Here is a 23,706-nt window from a genome sequence, read left to right as displayed (position 1 = left end):
CTTCGGTTCCAGTTCCCGACAGTGTGGAAAAAAAAGGTTAACAGTTTAGTTTTGTTCATATGTGCAGAGTGAAGAAAGATTCAGAGGGTTGTTACGGCCAGAACTCTGTCCACAGAACAGTCCTGTTAGGATGATAACGTTTGCAACAGTTCGGGAAGAGGTTAACGTGTGCAGGTCAGGTCCAACCACGTTTCTTTCATCCAAACGTTTTTTTTATTTTTCCCCAACTCCGTGCCATTTATACCAACTGTTTTGAGCCGGTCCTGATGTCCTTCATCGCCTGGGCTGGAGCTGAAAACTTGAGACTTAAAATGGAATGAATAAAAATGGGACTAGGAAAAGTTACGTTTAATTTACCTTTTTATTGGACTAAATAACTGATTATTTAGATTTTTGCTGCTCTGAACTTTGTTGGGTAAATAAATCATAATATTTTAAAGACTTTCCTGTGTCCTTCATGCCATGACTGCTTAAACCCTCAAAGTAGGTTAGTAGTTAGAAAGTACTAACTACTCAACTATTTGACAGAACACCACTTCAAAAATGACCAGACTATCCCTTTAAAGGCGTGACTTTCAGATACTGTTCGTCTGCTGTAAAGAGTTGCTGTTGTTTTTTAGGTCTGAGGCTTGTCCACACAAGAAACTTACAGAAAATGGGTGAAATAAGGAAACAGAAACAAAGAAAACCTGAAGAAATGTTGATTCTTGAAGTGGAAATTTCTATTTATTAATTTTTTTTTTAAATTCAAGCTGCGGATGTCATCTTCTGCTTTTCTTTTCCTCAAAATCATACGTTCCCCGTTAGCGAATTCTATTATTCGCCTTCCAAATGTCAAAACATTTAAAAAAAAAAAAAAAAAGCTCCTTTCTGTTCAACAAGTCGTCCAAATTAAACGATAAAGCACCATGCGCCGTCGGTTCATGCCCTTCACAACAAAGAAACATTCTCTGATCTGATGTCTCTGTTCAAATGTCTCTAAATTAAAATTACCCCTTCGCGGAGGTTCGAGGGCGCCGGTTGCCATGGATACGGCAATAACCATGTGGCCGGGGGTCAAGGAAGAGCAGTGATCGCGGATAAGGAGAAATCTATTTAAACAGTCTCTGGTCTGCTGGGTTAAAGTCTGTTGTTTTGTTGATCCATTCACCCCAATCTGTTGTCGGCAGACGCCGCGGCGCCAGCTGACCTCCTCCTCCTCCTCCGGGCGCAGTCGGACGAGGCGTGCTGAGGCCGGGCCTGGCGATCAGGCCGGACTGGGCGCGTCTGACATCTCGTGTCAAAGCCAGCCCTCCTAAATGAAAGTGATCTTCTGCAGGAAAGCAGAAATTACAGAGACATCTCGGCCACCGCCCTGACAAATAAAGAGGAGCGGAAACAAAGCAGCTCCGTGAAGACGAGGAGGACACGAGAGGACATGAGAGGACATGAGAGGACACGAGAGGTGGAGGAGACGTGACATTACAACACATTTTATCAAACATTTAGGAAGAAAAGAGGGGAAAAACTGTGCAGACAGAAAAACACACAAAGGCAAAAATATCATCAAGCAAGCAGTGATTAATTGTTTTGGAATAACAATTTATTTAATTTATAAGATTATCGTGACGACACAGTGACTCACGAGTCTGCACTGGGAATAAAAAGTGGATTACAGCGGATTTGATTTGGATTTTTAATGATCTGAGATTTAAATGAGACAACAGTGGTGTTAAAGAAATGCTTGTTTTTTTTTATTAAACCCTAACTTCTACGTGTTTTATTAGGATTGAACAAAGACAAGAAAAGATCTGAAACCTTGTCTAACATTATACCTTTTTAAATAAACTCTTTTTTTTTAGGGCATTTTATCTGAACTTGTGTTCGGCTGATTGGGGTTTTCTAGAAGCAGAAGTTGGAGGAAGCGAACTCTGAGAGATAACGTGTGAGAAAATACAGAAAAAGATCTGTTCAGTCAAAGAAAACAAGCGCTAAAGCTAGCTAAATGTTGAAATTAGCAAAAACCATGGCTAAAAAATACAATTAACAAACAGTAGCTAAAGGCTAAATGTAGCTAAACACTAAAATGACCTAAACTGTTGCTAAAATTAGCAAAACTGTAGCTAACAGCAAAAATTAGGAGAGCAGTTGCTAAAATAATTTGCAAACAGTAGCTGAAGGCTAATTGTATCAAAACAGTTGCTAAAAGCTACAATTATCAAAACATTAGCTAAAAGCTAACTAAAGCTAAACTATAGCTAAAAGCTGCAATGACCAAAACAGTAGCTAAATACTGAAATTAGCAAAACTGTGGCTAAAAGATACAATGAGCACACAGTAGCTAAAAGCTAAATTTAGCAACACTATAGCAAAAGCTACAACGATGGTCACTAAATGCTGAAATTAGCAAAACAGTGGCTCAAACAATTAGAAAAATTGTAGCTAAAAGCTTAAATGAGCATAAGATGTGCTGAAGTGAATTAAAACAATCTTTCTGAAGGAAGTGAAGAGATTTCAGTGGATTTCTATGAGGAAAACTTTTGTAAATAAAGATAAATAATTCAAAAAGTATTAACGTTACAAAAACCAAAAGTCAAGGCAACGCCGTTTCTGATCGAGCCTGAACGTTTCGATGTATGAAGGTTAAAAATATCAAAGTATGCAGAAGTAGTTTGACAGGAGAAAGAAACTACAAGCAGGAAACCAGTTGTGTGAATTCTGCTGTTGTTTCCAAAAGATCTGAGCATAAAAACTCAAACACATAATGTTGTTTAGGAAGCTAAAAAAAGCTGTTTTGGCTGTGATCCACGTGGTCTCTGCTGCATTAAAACAAACACAGAGTCATGGTGGAAACTCAGGAAAGAGCTAGAAATCATTCTGCATCACCTTCAGACTCCAGAGCGAGAAAATGATGCAGTCAGAGAGCTTTTTTCGAGGAGGCCTTGCTCGTTTCAGCAGGACGGTATCCAACCACAGTCTGCACGTTTTCTACATGTCATACAGCATTAAAGCAACTAAGAAAAATAAAAAAATCAAAGTACAACTCATTCAGTAGCTGCCTCACGCCTCATTAACTGCTGAGGCAACAGGAAATCTGCATCTGTTGGTCCCACTTATCAAAGATGAGTTCTGTTCTAAGCTTTCTGTAAAAATGAGGATACAGAATACAGCAACTGAGTTTGCAGCTGTGAGGATCAGCAAAAACATAAGGAGCTCTTTTTTTCTGTGCTGCATTTAGAAAACATCCTGCATGACAAGACGGGACAGGAGCTCCGGACAAAGACTGATGCTTGGTCTCCTGCTGGTCGGTCGGTCTGCGGAGGACTAGAAGCCTGGTTTCTGCTTGGCAGATGTTTCTCTTTCCCCCCCCACCCTGCAACATTTTCCTGCCCGGCTGGGGATTTCAACGCCGCGCCGAAGAAACCGAAGCCTGGCAGGTTACATAAAAAGGTTTGCTGCCTACAGCCGCTCAGAAACAGAAGGATGAGCATGGCTGCGGTTCGTGAAGCTGACATTACAGACCAGACTGTTGCTGTTCACTTTATTTGGTTCTGAATCGGTGCACACACGCAAGCATGGAGAGAATTCTAGATGGGATGGAATATGAGGCAGACACAGGGAGGGAACAGAAATTTAGCACCCCCTGCTGTTAGGATTGAAGCTCTGTGCTTTTCACTTCATGGTTTAATGAGTGCTGCAGACATTTATGGATGGTTAATCCAAGTATGCTGCCTTGAATAACTGTGAGCCTTGAATACACTTGTTAGCAGGTTTATTTGTTTAAAATAGTTAAAACTCTGACTTCTGCTACTAGAGGAGTGACATAATACTGTTATAATTACACCATGAATTATTGTGTAAAATATTTATTCAGCAACTTTATGCTGGTCATTTAGGTTCAGTTAAAGGCCGATTTGGTGTAAAAATCTAAAAAAATAATAGAAAATTCAGCCCTTAGTGACTGATGAAGACTTTTTATTTATGTGTAAAAAAAATAAAAGATGACGCAAAAACGTTTAAACATTAATATTTGTTGAAATTTTATAAATACATTTGGCACAACTTAATGTTGTTTTCGACCTTTGATCCAAACTGTGCTCTTACGCTGAAAGAACTGACAATATCCGGGAAGGCGGCCTGGCTTTCAAAATAAAAGCTTAAAGCTGTAATTGAAGTAGCTCCTTTTGCACTGTAAGGGTTGTTGCTATAAAATAAAATGTACGGAATTTTATTTTCGATTACATCATAGTATTATGGGTATGTATTAATACAAGAATTTGTAATATTTAAGGTAACCGCGTTTTATACTGAAGGTTGCTCACCGGAAGTAGATCTGGTAGTTAAAATTCAGGTACAGTCGCGAACGTTAACATGCCGGTTGTTACACAGGTGTGTGACGGTCGCTGTCACCCGTAGGTAGCCGAGAACGAACCGGCACTGGTACCGGTCCAGCTCCGAACCGTCCTCCCCGAGGTTCCGTTAGCTTAACGCGTGGTCATGTGGGTCTTCGGTTACGGCTCCCTGATCTGGAAGGTGGACTTCCCATACGAGGAGAAGAGAGTCGGTTACATCAAGGGCTTCAGCCGTCGGTTCTGGCAGGGCAGCACCGACCACCGGGGAGTACCGGGGAAGGTGAGCGGACCGCGGAGCTCGTTTCTGGGTCAGAACCAGTTCCCACTCCCGGTCTACCAAAGTTACTGAGTGTCGCGGTTATGTAAGCGTCCCCGTTTCTGGGAGCAGATGGTGTTCTAAAAACTTACCGAACCCGTTCGAGTCCCGGGTTCCGCCCGTTCGTCGTGACGCGCGCACGTGCGTTGCGGTGAGCCCTCACCTGTCCGGGGGCGCGTTCCAGACTTTAGCTTAGAGGCTAAAAACAGCCGGAACCCCCGAATATGGCCGGCCGGAACAACAATAATGTCTGAAAGTAGCTAAAAGTTGACATTTATATGACAACAGCTAAAGGCTAAAACCTACAAAACAGTAACTAAAAGCTAAAATTAGTAAAAGAGAAGAAGTCAAAATTAGCTAAACTCAGAAGAACAGTAGCTAAATGCCACAATTGGCAAAACAAAAGCTAAATTTAGCAAACGCTAAATGCTGAAACAAGCAAACCAGTAGCTACAAGCTAAAATTTGCAGAACAGTAGCTAAAACTTAAATTTAGCATAACAGTGGCTAAATGCTACAACTAGCAGAACAATTGCCAAAAGTTGCATATATGAGAACAGTAGCTAAAGGTCAAGACCAGTAAAACAGTAGATAGAAGCCAAAATAAGCTAAACAGTAGCTAAACGGTATACCCAGCAGAGCAGTAGCTAAATGCTGAAAGCAGCAAAACAAAGGGTTAACAAAGGTAAAACCAGCAGGATGAGCTAAAACTATGATTAACAGAATGTAGGTGAAAGCTAAAACTAATTTAGCAGAAGAGTAGCTAAAAGCAAAATTTTACATAATAGTAGCTAAAGAACTAAATCAGCAAAACAGTAGCTAAAAGCTAATATCAGTAGAACAGTAGTTAAGAGCTAAAATTAGCAGAATGTAGCTAAAAGTTACAAATGTAGCAAACATGCTGCAGATTTTAAAGTTTTTCACAGATCTGAAGAGAGTTCAATGCATTTCTTAAAAAAAAAAAAAATGTAAATAAAGTTAAATGATTAAAAAGTCCTGAATGAGCCGAAACAGCTGAATGTACGCTGAAGAACGAAAACAAAAAGAACACGTGTACAGAGGAACTCTGCTGTTCCTTATACAGAACATAAAGAACTCTGAATGGATGTACTGTCTGATGGTTACAGACAGCTGACTGATTCATTTAAAGCTCTTTTTACTTCCTGTTTCCATCTCTGATTGTCTGTCGTTGTTTTTCAGCCCGGCCGGGTTGTCACTCTGGTGGAAGATCCTGAGGTTCGTCACAAACATTCAGAAACACAGACGTTCATATTTCCTTTTTATGATCAGTTAGTTTATTTAAAAAAAGCTCTCAGCTCCTCAATAAATCAGAAGGTTTGGTGAGAAAAGCCTCGACTTTCTGCTTCTCCTCTCCTTCCTCTTCAGGGGTGTGTCTGGGGCGTGGCCTACAAGCTGCCGTCGGGCCGCGAGCAGGAGGTGAAGGACTACCTGGACCACCGCGAGAAAGGCGGCTACCAGGTCATCTCGGTGACCTTCTACCCCCGCCTGCGGCTCAGCCACCCGCCGAGCCAGACGCTGCTCTACATCGGCTCCCAGGGCAACCCCAACTACCTCGGCCCGGCGCCGCTGGAGGAGATCGCCAACCAGATCCTGAGCTCCACCGGCCCGAGCGGGAAGAACACGGAGTACCTGTTCCAACTGGCCGACGCCGTGAGGACTACCATGCCCGAGGACCCGGACACGCACCTGTTCTCCCTGGAGACCTTGGTGCGGGAAAGGCTCCAAAAGGAATAAAAGGAGGAAAGACTCGAGCGCTCCATTCTTACGGTTTGATCTCAGGTTGAAAATCTTCCAAATGGAACCCAGATATTATTTAGTGTTTGGCTTCATGAGGTTCCCCGGCGTCTCCGCTGTGAGCCGCGTAAGCTTCGTAAGGATGGCGATCGCCGGCGTCTCGGCCCGTAAACACCAGCGCGTCGGCGCTCGGCTCGAGGCGCCACTGTGACAAACTGCATCCTTTCAGAGCTGGGAGTGCAGGTCTGTCTTCAGGTGTTGGTTAACCTCGTTTTACCTCGCGTAATCAGCCATCTTTTTTTTTTTTTATAACTTGTTAAAAACCGTTTTTTTTTTCTAAGGAGCTGCGAACCCTTTGCTCCACTTCCTTCCAGGTTTTTATCACCACGCCGCTGTATTTACACATCCCCCTCCCTCCCTCCCTCCCTGTCGATCCGAATCCTGCTCACCCACCGTCACTATCTGCACCTGCCGGAGCGCCGGCTATCAGCCCTCCGCCGCCGCCGCACGTCTCAGCACAGTGAACACATCAAACTCGGCAGCGATACATCAGGAGGAAAATCAATGCGAGGAATAAACGAGTGACAGCTCTATCTGCCGTCCTTTTTTCTTCCTTAAACACACAGACGCAGCCGAAACCACTTATCAGGCTTTATTGGCTGCAGTGGCATCTGTACAATTACAGGTTGTTGTTTTTTTTTATTTGTTTTTTTTGGCACAAAGCTAAAAACTGTTCACGCAGGAGAGGGGAAAAGCTGCGGGTGTCACTCTGTCTGAAATGCTTTTCAGCGTAAAAGATGATGCAATAACTTCATAAAACTGGAAACAACAAACTCATATCCGTAAGAAAACTCATGCTGGAAAGGAGTACAGCTGTTCCCGCTCATGGTGTGGGTCGTTTCCTGTTCTACGTACAGCGTGTAGATTTGTGTCGATAAATAATCATTTAAATGTTTTCTATCATGAATAATAAATCTGAGGAATAAGAAAACAGCAGAAATGTCAGATTTGATGTTGAAGACAGGGTGGCGTTTCTGTTCCTTCCCTCCGAAAGAGGCTGCGTTAGGAGCGCTACGGCTAGCTGCTGCTGCTACATGTGCTTGCGAACAACCAGGCGGTCAAACCTTTCCATTGAACTGACCTGACGTAAGAAAACGCAGCAGTCGTGCCCTGAGGTCGTTTCAGAGTGACAGGCGGTGAATAAAGTCTCCAACCGGAGCTCGTTCAGATGTCTACAACAGGTGAGACATTAACTCTTCGTAACTTTCTCACTCGTAGTTTATTAAACTCTTGGAGACCTTTTTTAAAAGAACACAGTGGGGAAATAATGCAGAGATAAACAAACAGGAAGTCTAAAAGTTGCCACCTCTGGGGCTCCTGCCGTGTTTGACCAGCAAAATAAACACAAAGAACCTGAAACCGTTGGGCCGACGGTGGCGTGGAGTTCTGAGCTTCCTGAGGCGACCGCACCCGACGGCTCCCAGCAGAGGCAGCCATCCGTCTAGGCGTAGTAACACGGCGACACCAGCAGGTCGGTGAGCACGAGTAGCTGGTCGTCGGTGAAGCGCTGCCGGTGCTCCTGCCAGTTGTCGTGGTGAGTGCGCCTGAACTCGGACAGCGTCCTCTTCACCGTCATCTGGAGAGAAAACACAAACGTGTCAGACGTCCACGAGGAGCGTCAGGCTCCACACGCTGACGCAAACCAAAACCTGAAATCTGTTTCTGAACTTGGACCTCAGGTGGGATCTAAGGTTGTGGCAGAAACATCGGAACACCTTTTGTTGGCTTTTAGCTACTGTTCTGCTTGTTTCAGCTTCTGCCACTAACTTCAGCAGTCATTCAGCGCTTGTTGTCAAGGTTGTTCTAGTTTGTGTTTGTTGCCCTCGACCTGGAGACGCCCAGTCTGAGTCCAACAGCAGCCGAAGGTCTGAGTCCAGCAGCTAAAGGTCTGAGTCCAGCAGCCGAAGGTCTGAGTCTAGCAGCAGCCGAAGGTCAGAGTCAAGCAGCAGCAGCCGAAGGTCAGAGTCAAGCAGCAGCAGCTGAAGGTCTGAGTCCAGCAGCAGCCGAAGGTCTGAGTCCAGCAGCAGCCGAAGGTCTGAGTCCAGCAGCAGCCGAAGGTCTGACTCAAGCAGCAACAGCTGAAGGTCTGAGTCCAGCAGCTGAAGGTCTGAGTCCAGCAGCTGAAGCTCTGAGTCTAGCAGCAGCCGAAGGTCTGAGTCAAGCAGCAGCCGAAGGTCTGAGTCCAGCAGCAGCCGAAGGTCTGAGTCCAGCAGCAGCCGACGCTCTTCGGAGCGCTGGTCCGACTTGTCTGCGCAGATGAAAAGCTAACGAGGCGTTAATCACTTATTCATGCTGAAATGCCAGCTGCAGCATTTTTAAAAATGCAACACAGGAATTATTCAGAGCAACACAAGTTTGGAGCGAAACTTCAGCTGATTCAACAAGAGCCGAAAACAAGGAATTAAACTGCGGCTCAGTGGAACTAAGAGATGTTCTCATGACTTAAACATGGAGCATGTTTGGTTCATACCGAAGAACTTTAATGTTGTTCTCCGTGTCTCTCTGCTCGGCTCTGGTTGTTTTCTGTAACCGGATTAATAATCTGGTTATCAGGGATTATTTCATCAGACACAACCGAGTCCAAACTAACGTCACCATGGCAACTGATTTGTAACGAATTGGAGCATGTTGTGCTGAAAGATTCCCCTGAACGCACACAGTAATGTTCTCTAATGAGATTCAGAGTGAAACTGAACTTTTTGACCATTAAAAGATAAAACCGGTCATTAATTTGAGGATAGTTCCATCAGTGAAACACGGCAGTGGGAGCATCATGTTAGGGGTATTATTTAATCTGCAAGTCCTTCTAAATTGATATAGATGATGCTAAATAATAGAAAGTTATTCCTCCTTTTAATTTTTTTTAAACTGGTTTAGTTTTAACAAGGCGAGGGATTTAAGGGAACAAATTTCAATAATCTGGAACTGAAAACCCAAATAAAAGCCCTGAAGAGCGGGTAAAAATCTCAGGCTGCACGTGTCAAACATATGAGACCTGCAAGGAGACACGGGAGCTGTTAGATTTGGAAATAAGGATTTTTCTTTTGTTCATAATCATAAATATTTTGACCCTTCAAAGCAGTCGACCGAGTGGAACAACTGACTCAACGTGCAGAAAAATCCAATCCTGTTTGAGCACTTTTAGGATGAAAATATAGAAACTCGAAGCACTCGGAGAGCTCAAAGCCCTGAGGCCACGGCGTGATTAAATAATAGTGCGATCTGGATCATAATCTGGATTATTTAATGTTTCATCCCCTGAGGATTTCCTCCAGATCTGTTTGTTAGTTTTTACCCGATCTTTGCTGACAGACAGACAAACGGACACAACTGGAAACAGAAAGCTCGCATGTAATGGTTTACCTGTGACCTTTGACCCCATGACCCTTGAAATCAACTGTGATCACCCTTGACCCATGAAGAGCCCAGCTGTGGACTTTAACAATCCTGTTATACAGAACACAGGCTGATCTGTGACCTTTGACCTTTGAAATCTGACATCTACACCAACATTTAATCACCTGTTCTTTGTTCCGTGTTTGACGTTTCCTGGACATTTCTAGAAAATCCGATCAGAACCTTTTAAGTAATCTTGTCCACAGACGGACACATGTCCTCCCTATAGGCGGCCGTAACAAAACACCAAAAACTGGGACTGCTGTGACGCGTCATTGCGCCTTATTTTCTTCCTGTTGTCCTCTGTCATAAACTGCCTAAATCTTCTGTTTAGAAACCTAAATTCTCAGCCGTGTTTTGTTGTATTTTGGTCCTCATCGCTGCCACTTTGCAACAGGAGAGGCACTAAATTATCCCCAGCAGCTCACTAACTGCTCTACGGATTACATTGTACGTCGGCTCCACGCCTGAAGAAAGGCCAAAGACATAATTTTCTCCTCAATTGGACAATGAAATTGTATTCTTTCGGCTCGCGCTGCTTTGAGCTAGACGTCTGCGCACACACACCTCTATGGGCTGCGGGTCGTTGAGGTGGTCGCTCAGGTCCATCAGTATCTGCGGCATCCAGCGCGGGACGTCGTAGGGGCTCGACAGGATGCACGCGCTGAGGCCGAGCACGCCGGCGTGGCGCCTCACCAAGTCTGCGCACACAGACACACACACACATATGAAGAGTTAAAATGAGTTTCAGAATTTCAAGGCTTACAATTCCCCTGCTCCAAGAAAGGGTAACAGGGCAAGTATTACTGTGATTGCTTCGCTTTGTAATTGTGACGTGCTGGAAGTGTGTGTGTGTGTATGTGTGTGTGTATGTGTGTGTGTCTGTGTGTGTACCCGTGGAGGCCAGCTCTCCTCTGGCCTTGGGGAGGCATGTCTGACTCAGCGTCTGGAGCTGCGTCTGCAGACTGGAGTCCAGAGGGAAGAACTGGCACTGCAGTAAACCACTGAGGGTGGTGGAGGCCATGTCCCTCACCTTCAGGGAGGGGAGGGGAGGGGAGGGGGGAGAGATCCTTGAAAATCAGAAGTGACAATAATGTTCTTATTTTATGTTACAACAATCTGCTGACTGAAGCCGTCTCCCTGCAGGACATCTATGAGAGCCCTGAGCTCAGAACAGGCCCGGGGACTTCGACTTTGTCCCACGTCCTCCAGCCGGAGCATGAGGACCTGTCTGCCAGCGTCTCCAGCTCCAGACTTTGTCCCACGTCCTCCAGCCGGAGCATGAGGACCTGTCTGCCAGCGTCTCCAACTCCAGACTGAATCACTTTAAAAATTCATCCGTCTCTCCGACTTTGAACGCCCGTCTCCAGAGGCTGCGCGGTTCGTGACGTGCAGCGTTTCCCGGAACACCGTGGCGTTGATTGGGAAACACCGTCCTGCTTCCGGATCATTTTCAAACGGTAACGATGCAGCAGATCTTACCAGGAATTAATACTGTTATTGTCTGTTTATGGGTCTTTTATGAAGGCGACACTTTCCTCAGGTGGCGTTTCCGAAGCCTTAATCTGAGCTTTTTAACCGTCAGACTTTACAGCAGTAAAACACAGAAGTTGGACCAGTTATGTTGTTTTATTTTTTTTCCCTGCAATTTCAGGTTTATTTGTACCAATAACAGTAAAAGCATAGGAACACAGGACAGAAATCAATTTTAACAAAGAGGAGGAAAACGCACAGATGCTAAGTTCGCCTCAAGCAGTCCAATTAAAAGAGACATTTCTGCTCTTTTTGCCACTAAATGAAATTTGTCCAGAGCCACAAAATGTTCTTGAAGCTTGAAATAAACATGACACAACTCATTAGGTGTTAAAGAATTACTAATTATAAAAAACTACAGTTTGTGACATCATTAAATTCATGAATTTTTTCAAACTTATTGTTATTTTGACAAAAATCTCAACCCTGAACTATGAGGCTTTACTATATTTGTGGAAAATTAGAGAATATATATCATTAGAAGCATCTTTTATACGTATTATTGCAGGTATTTTTGGTTGTATTTATGTGAGAGTTTCCCAATCTGGGATTATGTTGCTGAGTTTTTGTTGTTTAGTTTTTCTGGAGGATTTTGAAGTCGACATGGGTTTGGGCCTTCATCTTCAAACAATATTTAACGTTTTCCTCCTGACGCCTGCTGTTGTCAGAGAGACTCCCTGCTGTTTTCCTATCAGGGCTGTAAACTGAAATATTATTTAATCCCACGTTAGTTTGGGTCAAAGCTTCAGGGAGCAGCGTCGGACGGACCAAAGAGCCACATGTGGCTCCAGATCTGAAGTAAAATTCACCCTCAGAACGTCACGATTCATCTCCTTACATGAACTATATCCAAGGAATTTTATGAATTAGATTTCAAACAAACAGATGCTACTCAAAATATAACCTCTTTGGTAAAAATAACTAAATACATAAACCCAAAGCTTGCATCGACACGACTAAGAGCTCCAAAACTCTCTGTTATTTGAATAAAATGGCTTAGCTCAGTCGGTGACTTTCACCTTTACAGTAAATCCAGATCAATGGAATGAGACGACTTTAAGCTTTATAATGCAAGACGAGTGAGGAAGGAATTAAACAAAAGGCAAAGCAACTCAGAAATAGAAGTTAATTTTACTGCAACCAATAAAAAGCCACATTAAGCCATTTAAAGGATGAACAGTTAAAACTAATAGTTAGGACAGCTAAGCTGCTCTGACAATTTCTGTAAAACTGCAGCGAGACGTGAGGTAGATTGTTATTTTTACTCAACAACCATGAACAGAAAGACATCTAGAGGGAAGGAGCGAGTGGCCTCTGTCGTTTAATCCTCTGGCGATTAGCTTTACAGGGAAAGAAAGAAAGAAAAGTGCGGCGGCTGCCCGTCGTCACCTCGAGCTGTTCGTCGAGCAGCAGCCGCATCAGCAGCTTCCGGGTGCGGAGGACCTCGCCGGGCAAACTGAGCAGCGTGAACAAGTTGTAGAAAACCGCGATCTGGAGGTAGGTGAGCACGGAGAAGCGCGCGTGCCACGATCTGCTGCCGGCCATCTGGGAAGAGAAAAGGGAAACGGGGTTTCTGCAGAAACCACCCAAATCTGACGCAGAAAGCAGCTGTGGATGAGTTCTGCTGCTTCCAGGACGGCGAATCAAGCTTTATTTCCCCCTGTTGTGCAGGGAAAGAAATTTGCCAGATATTTACAGCTCAACAAAAACAAAGATTTGATTTTAAACCTGTTTTTTAAACTCAGCAGCTCATTACATGGTCGTTTCGGCAGAGATACGAATTCCTTCCTGCTGGAAATGCTCTTCAGGTGGCTGCTTTAATAATTTATTTGCACTGGCAAATATTTAAATAACAATATGAAGCGAAACTGCTAGTGTGAAGGTTTATAGGCTTTAGTTTTGATGAACTGCAGACGGCAGAAATAAACTTTATTATTAGTAGAGTACAAACTGAAGAGGGTTAAAGTGCTATCTGAGACAGGTAAGATATTATCGTTTAAGAGCTTTTTTAACCTTCCCTCTAAAGTATTTAAACTATCTCTTTAACCAAATGAAAGAACCAGCATTTCTTGAGGGAATGCCTATGAGAAGAGACACAGTTGTTGCTGTTTTGGGTAAATTTTTTAAAATAAGCTGAGCGACCCGTCGGCACTCGGAGTGTGTGTTATGGATGACTCTCAGCTACTACTATGTCAGATTTTAGCTCAGTATCTGTAATGGCTCGATTTCTGTTGGCTATGACGATGATTAGCTGTGGCAGCCATCTTGAATTGGCTTCATTCCAAAGGTTAATGAGCTGTAGCCGTCCATCCAATGGTTACTTTTTGAGAGTTTCCCCCCAAAATTTGTCCAGTGTTTCAGAAGATATTTTGCTAACAGGGAAACAGGATTGAATGCCTCTGAGTACGTGTGGCTCAGTCTCAGCTACTGCCACGCCAAATCTTAGCTCAGTAGCTGTAAAGTTAGCTGAGTTACGGCTGTTTTTTGTGTTTGCTGAGGTTGCTAAAGTGTGGCGGCCATCTTGAAGGGGGATAATTGCTCGTAGATTTACTTTCTGAGAGTTTCATTCAAATCCATCTATTTGTTCATGAGATATTTCACTAAGATACAAACAAACATACACATGCTGCGTTATTTTTCATCTGCGGTTGTTTTTCGTGTCTTTTTAAAACCGTCCTCAGGACTAAAAGAGGTTTTGCTTTCTACTCTCCTGTTTCCCCTAACTGTAGGTTGCTTTTAGGGCAATGCGTCGTGATGGGGAGGCATTAAGTGAAGCTCAGACAGCAGGTCCGTGCGAGCGTACCTCCTCCAGAGCTGCCAGGACCGGAGGGATGTGCTCCGGATAGAGCAGGCCCTGGGACATGAGAGAGAGACACGTGCGCGCGTCCTGCTTCATCTCATCACAGCTCTCATCAATCTCCACCGGGGCAATCTGCAGGGAGAGACAAACCCAGAGTGAGACGGAGCGGCAGGAAGACACACAGCAACGCACCATTTTCAGTAAATGAAGAGAGAAATTGTGTTTAATGGGCAAGTAAGATTGAGTGGGTAATAATGCTGTGCTGGGACCTGTGTGTGTGAGAGAGTGTGTGTGTGTGTTACCTTAAAGAGCAGAGGCAGGAGCTGGAGCTGCTGCTGAACAGGCATGGTGAAAGTTCGCCCAGTGCTCGCCATCAACCACTTCAAAACTGCAAATACATACGTGTACGTTTACGTAAACCCATACAGATCTACACACACAGAGGAATGATAATAACGACACACTCGGAGCTACAATTTATCATCGTTACACGAGCAGATATCAGATATTTGTTTAGGAGGAACTGAAGGAGCAACACCTCATAGCCAACAATAAGAGCTTTAGGAATCAAACAAGGACGAGGAATTCTTTTACAGTTTTCTGATAAAAAAGAACTAATTTATTTACAGCACAATATGCTACACATAAAAACGTATCAAATATCCCCAACGATCTCACAAATTTAGCCTAATTTGACGCCAAAAGCTCCACTGAACAACCTCTATGAAGCTGAGCTGTTGCCTAAAAAACAAATTAGCCAAAAGGAACGCATCATTAACCTGCATGAGAACGTTACAATAAACTCATTTAGTTTAGTATTACAACTAAGACATTAAAAATAATAGCTAATATTATCTTAACACTACACTTCCACCTCCTCCTTCTCCTCCATCTAACTCTGTCTTCACTCCAGCTCCCTCCATGTCCTCTCTAACTGCATCCATATGTCTCCTCTTTGTCTCTAACGTCCTTCTACCGATATACCCACTGTCCCTCCTCTGCACATGTCCAAACCGTCTCAGTCTGTCCTCTCTAACTTTATCTCCCAGTCCTGTGCTGTTCCTCTGATGACCTCATTCCTGATCCTGTCCATCCTCATCCCTCCCAAGGAGAACCTCAACATCTTCAGCTCTGCCACTTCCTGTTCTGTCTTCTGTCTTTTTGTCTCCAAACCAAACAACATGGCTGCTCTCACCACTGTTCTGTAAACCTTTCCTTTGACCTTTGACCTTTGCTGCCACCCTTTTGTCACAAATCACTCCTGAAACTTTCCTCCATCTGCTAAATAGAAAATCTTTAAAAGCTGGTTTTGTGTCCAGGTTCTGTAGAACTTAAGTCTGTTTTTGTTTTTTTGTTTTTGCATTAGAAAAACAAGACAAGTCAAATTTCCATCACTGTCAAACAACTGAATCAATCAGAGGACGCGAACGCTAAAATTATTAGAAGCTGCTGTACTTCGTGAATCATTAGTGCATATTTTCCTCGTTTAATCAGTTTGATTTAGGCTGTCGATGTGAACAGCTGTTAATGGTGTTGTAACCTGTGAGTCACACGTCATGCAGAGACACAAATACACTCCTGTGTGTCTAAATACGAGTAGAGAGTAGCAGAAAGTTTAATAGAATAAAGTGAAAAGTAAGTGTGGAAAAGCAAGATCGATGAGAAAATGAAATGTAGGAACAATCTCTGCCCTGCGTGACCTGCACAAATGACATTTTAAAGGCACCCTAAAAAACAAAAAAACAAAACACCAAACCAGACTCCCTTCGAATCGTTTTTTTTTTTAAATGCCTGAACAGACGCCCTTGAAATTTGCCTCCGATCGATGCCTTTCAAAATAAATTTAAAAAGGGGGGAAAATCAATGAGAAGCTTTTCATCTCGTCTGATTTGTCAAGCGCGCGTGTTCGTTTGTTTGTTTCCTCCCCCCCTCGTATCTGGCCTTGACCACACAAGTTTGCTGACCCGTCTTCAGCAGCTTGACAGCCTGGGTGCGCTCGTCCGTCTCCTGGGCGTTCCCCTCGCGGACGTGGTTGCGGATCTCCGGCTCCGACGTGAGGGGCTCGAGTCGCTCCAGGACCCGGGTGACGAACTCTGCCACGTGAGGGGAGGAGGTGCGCCTGGTGTGGGGCAGGGCCACATCGATCAGAAAGATGTAGGTCAGGACGCTGGAGAGAGGGGAGGCAGAAGACGAAAGGAGAGGAGTCACAGGCGCAGAGTTTTGGAGGCAGCCGCGAGCGCGACTGGTGCGATCCAGAAGAGGGGCTTCCACCTGCCAATGCGCTCCCTGACGTTCTTATACACCTGGGTGAGTTTGGGCTCCAGGTAGGCCAGCAGCCGGTGCAGCAGCTCCGAAACCCTCCACTGCTGCTGGGCAAGACCACCCTGGAGCACGTACAGCCAGCTGACAGAGACAGAGACAGAGAAGGAGAGGACACGAGCACGGCTGTGTCAGCTCAGGTTACCGCTGCAGAGCGGACAGAAATCCCGTCGGCGACACAAACACACTGTTTATCCTACCTGGCATCCCTGAACGAGCCGCCCTCCCCGCTCAGGGGGCTCTCCATCAGCAGCTCAAAGAGCCAGTGGAGTTTCCTGGGGTCTCGGCCCTCCTGTCGGACAGCAGCCAAATGCAAAACAGGGTTATTTTTACGACAGCTATCCCCCCCACGGCTGGGTTGGAGTCATCCACACACGCAGGCACGCATTAGTCCCAGGAGGTTTGCAAGTGTTTTCATAAATTTGCATAAAACACAACTTCAAATAAAGCTAATCAAACCGAACTGTAGCACATTTTGTGATCTATTTATGAAGAAAATTACAAAAGTAGCAGGAAAATTGCATCTCTGTTAGCTGCGAAGCTACGCCAACATTTGCTGTCAGTCAGTTCTGCCAAATGATGACTCCTTAAGTGACAATCAAACGTCTGGGTGAACTCAAACACACACTTTGACTGAGTGATTGTGTGTTTTGTACAAAGAACAGACGGGCGCTTTCTTGATTAAAGTGAGCATTTTTACTTTCCATAACGAGGCCAAAGTGCGCTTGTGGAGTCCTGAATGAAACGCTACGTGCAAACTGGGATACATGATTCGATAAAAAGTCAAATAGAAAGCTACAGGTCAGATGAAGAAGCATCGTCACACATCAAACAACAACATTAGTGAAGTTTAAATGAACGCACGTGGACTACAGTTTACAAAATGTTTTGGTTTTCACGAAAATGAAAGCTGCAGTGTTTGTGTTGTTGCCTCATAGCAAAGAGTCCTTTTTTTTGTCACCAAAATGTTGTTTGGAGTAGTTCCTCTGGGATGATGTTTTATTCCTGGCTGTGTCCACTGCCTCGGCTGCTCCACACAGGAACGATCTCAGGATGCTTTACTGCTGGAAGTCACAGGACTGATGGAGGCGCTCGCCTTTTCTTCTCCGGACAATCTTTTTTTTTTTTGGGCCAGGATGCATCAGAGCAAATGACTTCCCACCCGTCCTTAGCAACGGTCTTTCCCTGATGTTTTTCCTTGAACAGAAATATTTTGGTGGTTTTTTTATTCTTGACAGCAGGCCATGAAGGGCCATTCCAGAGCAAAGCCCTCACTGAGGTGTTCCGATCGAGGAGACGCTCCCGGCGCCTTCTGAGTACAAGTACTTGTGTATTTGAGCATCAATATGAGTATTAAGAAAAGCCATTACATGAAAACTGTTTGAAAATCAGAGGAGAATCTTTGTGTTAGCCAGGACTGCCTCAGTCTTAGAAATGCGTCCGCTGGTGAGCGGTGAGACTGTCGGGAAGCTCGTGCTCAGATCCGTATACTCCCAGGATCCCCCTCTGCTCAACAGGAGACTGTGGATGTTTCCCGCTGCTGTTAGCAAACTCTGAGCTCTGTTTTTTTTTCAGCATGTTTTTTCAGCATGTTCACCCCTCCTCTTGACAACTTCGCTGAGCATTATTTGCAGTCCGCTCCGCTTTCATCGCCATCGTTCACTTTGATATTCATTTCTCCTCCTCTTCCACCTGACTGCTCAGCTGAGAGGTGGAAGTCACGCTGCTGTAAAGTGGCATCAGTTCGAGTTCACGCACACGGCATCAGGGCGATATCTAATCCTGGTATTGGTGCATCCCTGGGTCTTCATGAGCCGATAAATGGTTCGTTTAGATGCGATTTTACAAGCAGCAACATCTGTTCCTGGGAAGTCCTTTTTCCCTTTTTGTGCAAGCAATGTTGACTGGGCTGAAACGCAGCGGAAATGGATTTTTAGGTTCATTTTTATAAGAAAAAGGGGACTTTGCAGTTAATCGCAACTCATCTGATCACTTTTCACAACGTTCTGTTGTGCAAACATGAATAAATAAAAACCGAGGCAGCAAACTTTGTGACATTAATGTCAGTGTCATTCTCAAACAAACCTTTTGGCCACAGGTGAAGGCATAAAAGTTGCTGCACTTTTACATCCCCACCTCGGCTGTGAGGAAGTTGTCTGCCTTTGAGCCGATTTGGCGCAAAAGAAAATACAAATCCACGGCAAGAATGATTGGGATTGTTAAAAGACAGATTATTGTAGATTATTCTCCTGCAACCAGCTGCTGCAAACATCCCGACTTAGCTCAAGGTGGCTATTAACTGAAAATGAAATGATCTGGAAAGCGTTTTCATTAAATAAACGATCAACTGGTCCAGTAATTATTGCGTCTTTTAAGCATGCAGGTTCTGTTTTTGCAGCTTTCTTGTCTTGCCTGTGCCGCTGGAGAGCTCCCGGGGAAAAAAAGAGGGAAAAGAATGGAAACCACTGCACTAATATCTGCACCGAGCGGTGGATTTGCATGCAGGTGAGCAACTCACACAAGCTGTGGCGATGCATGTGCCCCAGTCTTTGTAGGTTTCCACGGTGATGTTGTTCAGCGCCGTCCTGATCAGGGGGCACAGAAGCTGCCATAAGCTGTCCACCTGAGCAAACACACACAAAAGTTTTCATTTGTAATGACTTTCCTGATCCAGAGGCTGTGCAGTGGCTGCATTTAGAGGTGTGTGTGTGTGTGTGTGTGTGTGTGTGTGCGCGTGTGTGCGGCACCTTGCTGAAACCCCAGTGTTTGCTGCCTCTGATCAGCCCCGCAGTAATCTCGCACACGCAGCGCTGCGAGCTCTCATGGGGGTCACTTGCGAGCCGCTCCAGATGAGGCCGCAGTATCGGCAGGAAGGCGTCGTCATAGTTACGGAACAGCCCCTGTCAATCAAGCGCAGGGGTTTAATCGTCCAGGAAGGAGCAAATACATTTTTTATAAAAGCAGGGAGGCAGATCAGAGCCATTTGTTTCGTTCAAGTAAACCACTGCCCCGACGGGGGGAGATAAAATAAATCACGCCGGATGAAGGCTTTTTCAGAGTCGGCGTGCGGCGCCACCCCCTTTCTGTGAAGAAGGTTGTGACAGGATGAGAGTTTAAAACTCCACCTTGAAGAGGCAGAAGCATCGAGGGCTGAAGCTGTCCTTTCCTTTCCTCTCCTCCAAAGACAGGAACTCCACCAGGCGGTCAGTGAAGTCCGGGTCCGAGAAATGTTCAAAGATGATCTTCTCGCCCTAATTGACACGCAAATTTGTAACAGGAATAATGAAGCGTGCTTTCAGAGACTCAGTGTGTGTGTGCATGGTGCAGGGCGCACCTCACTCATCTCCCTGTATGGCAGGTCATCTTGTGGCTTTTCAGAAGCTGCATAGATCATCATTTCTCTGAAAGGAAGCGGCGGACAAAGAAGAGGCTGCTGTGATTTATAGAGAACAACACAAAGAGAGAGAGGAAAAACTCCGGGTAGACGCGCAGTGTCTTCAAATAAGCAGCAAGGATAAATGGATGATTATAAAGTCAGTTACTCAGCACGCACAGCGAGACAGCCAGCCCTCTGCCTATATATCAACTCTTCTATTTAGGGCAGGCAGTAAGTCGTTCATTCAGCCTTATCTGGGCTGGGCCGTGACAGGAAGTCAGTTCAACCCCCCTCATTCTCACTCGCTAGTTATCCGGAAACCCAGATCAGTCTTCCGCTGGTCAGTCAGACATGAGCGTGGCTGCAAAGCCACAAAGGCAAGCCTCAAATCAAACAGGCACTTAAGTCAATCAGCTATTTAGTTCCTTTCCGGCCAAGCAGTTAATCAGCCTCAGAGCTGCTAAATCGGCCGCTGCAACAATTAGTCACCCCATCTTTACCTCGGCCATGAGTAGTAGCCCCAGTGAGTTTTCTCCACGAACGGCAGCGCGTCCCACCGCTCCTGGCTCAGGGGGAGCTTGTTGCTGTCGTACTGCAGCCAGCGGTTCCCCTCACGATCCCCGACACAAAGCCCCTCCGGATCCGGGACTCCACCTGCAGATACGATGGGAAAAAAAGGAACATCCTGCTGTCATTATTTGTAGAGGCTTTTGGAGAGCTACGAACAAACCAAGGAGTCGCCTCTGCGTTACGATCTGTTGCTTGGATTACAGTAAAGGAGAGTTATTCCTCGAAGGAATGCATGTCGCCCGCCGCCCTCTGAGTCAGTTCAACCAAATTATCTGACGCTGAGAAAGCGCTGCAGCCGTTTTAGTCAAACTTTTGTCACTGAGGTCACCCATGATCAAGCTGTTGTGAGTGACTCTCAGCTACTACCACACCCTTAAATTTAATCAGGCAGTCATTTTGTGTCAGGTAAGGTTGATTAGCTGTGGTGGCCATCTTGAGTTGAGTTGAATCCAAAAGTTAATGACTTGTTTGTGTAAGTCCAATATTTACTTTCTGAGCATTTCATTCAAATCCATCCAGCCGGTTCATGAGATATTTTGCTAACAGACAGAAAGGATTGACTGTAACAGCTAAGTATGTATTGTGGATGACTCTCAGCTACTACCATGCCAAACTTTAGCTCAATATCTAAAAAACTGAGAGAATTAGAGCCATTCTGGTGCTATCTGATGTTGATTATCGGTGGCAGCCATCTTGAATTGGGGTGAAGTTCATCTAATGATTACCTCCTGAGAGTTTCATTAAAATAAAAATACATCCACTGGCTCATGAGATATTTTGCAAATGAAGGAAAACACAGACAGTTAAAATCAAACAAGAACCAAATGTATGTCTTTTTTTTAATGATAATGATATTTAATTGTGTTTAAAGCTCACTGATGTCCGTCGGCTTCACGGTCACTTTGTTTCTTGGCCTCTTCAGCTGTTTCAGGATGCCAGCCACTGCTGAGACAGCAACCTGAGAGAGAGAGAACCGTTCCACCAATAATCAGCAACAAGTCTGTCATCTTAAACTGAAGAAAGAATAAATATGAACAGTTTCCAGTGTTTCCAGGCACCGCAGCTCCTCAGGGCCCGATAAAACGAGAATCATATCTTTACTGAATGAAAAAGTCTGCAAGGTTAAAAGGCCCCAGAGCCCCCACCAAGGTGAGTTACCTCCTCCAGCAGGTAGTTTTGTGCCTGAACAACCTGGGACGCCTCCTTTCACTTTGTTTTTTTATTTTTATTTTTTACTTTTGTCTTTACTTCAGCAAAACGAACGTTAACACAACACATGCCACGTGGGCAGTTTGGCAACTAAAGAGCAGCAAATGTTACCCAGAGACAGAAGAGGGATTTTTGACTTTTTGTACAATAAAAACCTACTTTAGAGTAGGAGTGGACAGTCACATATGCATCTCAGTTGCATAGAAATATGGTGTCTAGTAGAAACCATCGTTTAAAAAAACTATATAAAAGAGACAGGAGCGCCTTTAAAGGCAGGGGGACGATTTTTAATGCAACACAGACAGACCCTAAAGTAAAAATGATGAGTTTTAAACCAATAATGTCATATTTATCTGAGAAAATGATAAGAACTTAATTCCTACGAGCGAGGCAGGAAGGAAAAGTGGAAAAACAAACATCTTAAGATTGTAAACTACAGCTCTGTTTTATTAATGGGCTGCAGGAAACATAAAACACTTTTAACCTCATTCTTTCTAAAAAAGCGAGTAAATTACAGAGAGGGGGAAGAATATTACAAAGGCCAAAAAGTTTTTCTGAATGTCCGGCGTTTCACTTGACGTGTAAATCTCCCAAAGACTTTATTCATTTTTTTTCTCTGTTTGGGAAAAGCAACGAGGTAAACGCTCTGAAAAAAACACAAATCAAGTTTTTATTTCTACTTTTCAAACAGGCTGATAGATCAGCTTTTATGTGTTATTGTCTAATCTTTATTATAAACTGTGGTGAGGGAAAAAAACAGCTTCTGTCTTTTAGTCCAGGTTTTTTTTTCTTTTGCTCATTTGTCAATTGGCCATAATTTCACTTTATTTACAAATTAAACTATCATAAACATAGATTGAAAAGTCTTCAGTTCCTTAAAAAAACTTTGTTCTTTAAACAAACAAACCTGCTCTGATTTTGTTCTGATTCTCGTTTTAGCTACTCTTGTGGTAATTTTTGGCTTTTTGCTATGGTTTTGCTTATTTTAGCTTTTAGCTACGACTGTGCTCAAATTAGCTTTAGGATAGCGTTATTTCAATTTTAGCTTTTAGCTACAGTTTTGCTAATTTTCATGTTTATTTTCTGTTTTGTTGCAACCGTTTTGCTACTTTTAGCTTTTAGCTACTGTTTAGTTAAGTTTAACTTTACGACTTTTAATTAAATTTAGATTTTAGCTACAATTTAGCTAATTTTAGCTTTTGCTATGGGTGCATTTATTTTAGCTTTCACCTGAAATTGCGCTAATTTGAGCTTTTAGCTACCTTTTTTCTCATTTTCACGTCTACTTGCTGTTTTGCTTGTGTTAGCTTTCAGCAACAGTTTGCTCATATTAGCTTTTAGCTGCTGTTCAGTTAAGTTGTAAAATATTGAGAGCAGCGTTTTAGTCAAAATGTTAATTCCAGGGAAAAAGCAGAACGTCTCGTCGCGCTCCGATTCGACGGCGGGGAAACTTCCGGGACTCAGCTGACATTTTGTAGTCCGCTGTTTAATGCGTCGCAGCACGGCAATTAATTATCTCCTCTTAGCCACCTCATTGTCGCGCTCCCATTAGCAGAGGGAGTTTTCATTTGATTGCTTGTTTAACGAGCTACGGTCCAGGATAAGAACTACGTTTCCCCTGTCTGCAAGTTACTGAGTGGCTGTGGTGGAGTACAACCCCTGGCAAAAAGTATGGAATCACCAGTCTTGGATGAGCACTCATTCAGACATTTCATGCTGTAAAACAAACTCAGATCAAAATCATGATACAATAATAAGGTCATTCCAAAGTGCAACTTGTTGGCTTTCAGGAACACTCAAAGAAATTAAGAAAAAACATTGTGGAAGTCAGTAAATAATACTTTTATTGACCAAACACAGGGAAATAAATATGGAATCACTCAATTCTGAGGAAAAAAGTATGGAATCATGAAAAACACATAAACAAAAGACCATTCAAAATACATCACTAGTATTTAGTTGCACCACCTTTGGCTTTTATAACGGCTTTCAGCCTCTGAGGCATGGACTCGATGAGTGACAAACAGTATTCTGCATCAATC

The 23,706-nt window shown here is 44.0% G+C and overlaps 2 protein-coding genes across 3 annotated transcripts in view; one reads left to right on the top strand and one right to left on the bottom strand.

The window, feature by feature from the left end:
- Window positions 1–4,331: 4,331 nt before the first annotated feature.
- On the top strand, window positions 4,332–7,392 carry chac2 (ChaC, cation transport regulator homolog 2 (E. coli)). The gene is made up of 3 exons (XM_017438085.3): window positions 4,332–4,611; window positions 5,847–5,882; window positions 6,033–7,392. Exons 1-3 carry the CDS (start codon window positions 4,477–4,479, stop codon window positions 6,399–6,401), a joined length of 540 nt encoding a protein of 179 aa, XP_017293574.1. The 5' UTR covers window positions 4,332–4,476; the 3' UTR covers window positions 6,402–7,392.
- psme4b (proteasome activator subunit 4b) overlaps window positions 7,108–23,706 on the bottom strand; it is a 54,397-nt gene continuing 37,798 nt past the window's right edge. For both annotated transcript variants that reach the window (XM_025010464.2, XM_037981009.1), the window contains 15 exons: window positions 21,332–21,413; window positions 20,386–20,539; window positions 19,844–19,910; window positions 19,635–19,760; window positions 19,257–19,409; window positions 19,028–19,132; window positions 16,710–16,801; window positions 16,462–16,593; window positions 16,155–16,357; window positions 14,493–14,578; window positions 14,194–14,322; window positions 12,780–12,935; window positions 10,752–10,890; window positions 10,425–10,558; window positions 7,108–8,037 (listed from right to left, as the gene is read on the bottom strand). In XM_025010464.2, coding sequence (XP_024866232.1) covers window positions 7,903–8,037; window positions 10,425–10,558; window positions 10,752–10,890; window positions 12,780–12,935; window positions 14,194–14,322; window positions 14,493–14,578; window positions 16,155–16,357; window positions 16,462–16,593; window positions 16,710–16,801; window positions 19,028–19,132; window positions 19,257–19,409; window positions 19,635–19,760; window positions 19,844–19,910; window positions 20,386–20,539; window positions 21,332–21,413 — 1,893 coding nt within the window. In that variant the 3' untranslated portion in view covers window positions 7,108–7,902. The remainder of the gene's footprint in view (window positions 8,038–10,424; window positions 10,559–10,751; window positions 10,891–12,779; window positions 12,936–14,193; window positions 14,323–14,492; window positions 14,579–16,154; window positions 16,358–16,461; window positions 16,594–16,709; window positions 16,802–19,027; window positions 19,133–19,256; window positions 19,410–19,634; window positions 19,761–19,843; window positions 19,911–20,385; window positions 20,540–21,331; window positions 21,414–23,706) is intronic.

Source organism: Kryptolebias marmoratus, linkage group LG17 (assembly GCF_001649575.2).
Source record: "Kryptolebias marmoratus isolate JLee-2015 linkage group LG17, ASM164957v2, whole genome shotgun sequence".
In the NCBI taxonomy this organism is placed as follows: Eukaryota; Metazoa; Chordata; class Actinopteri; order Cyprinodontiformes; family Rivulidae; genus Kryptolebias; species Kryptolebias marmoratus.
This window is presented reverse-complemented; position numbering and strand designations above follow the sequence as displayed.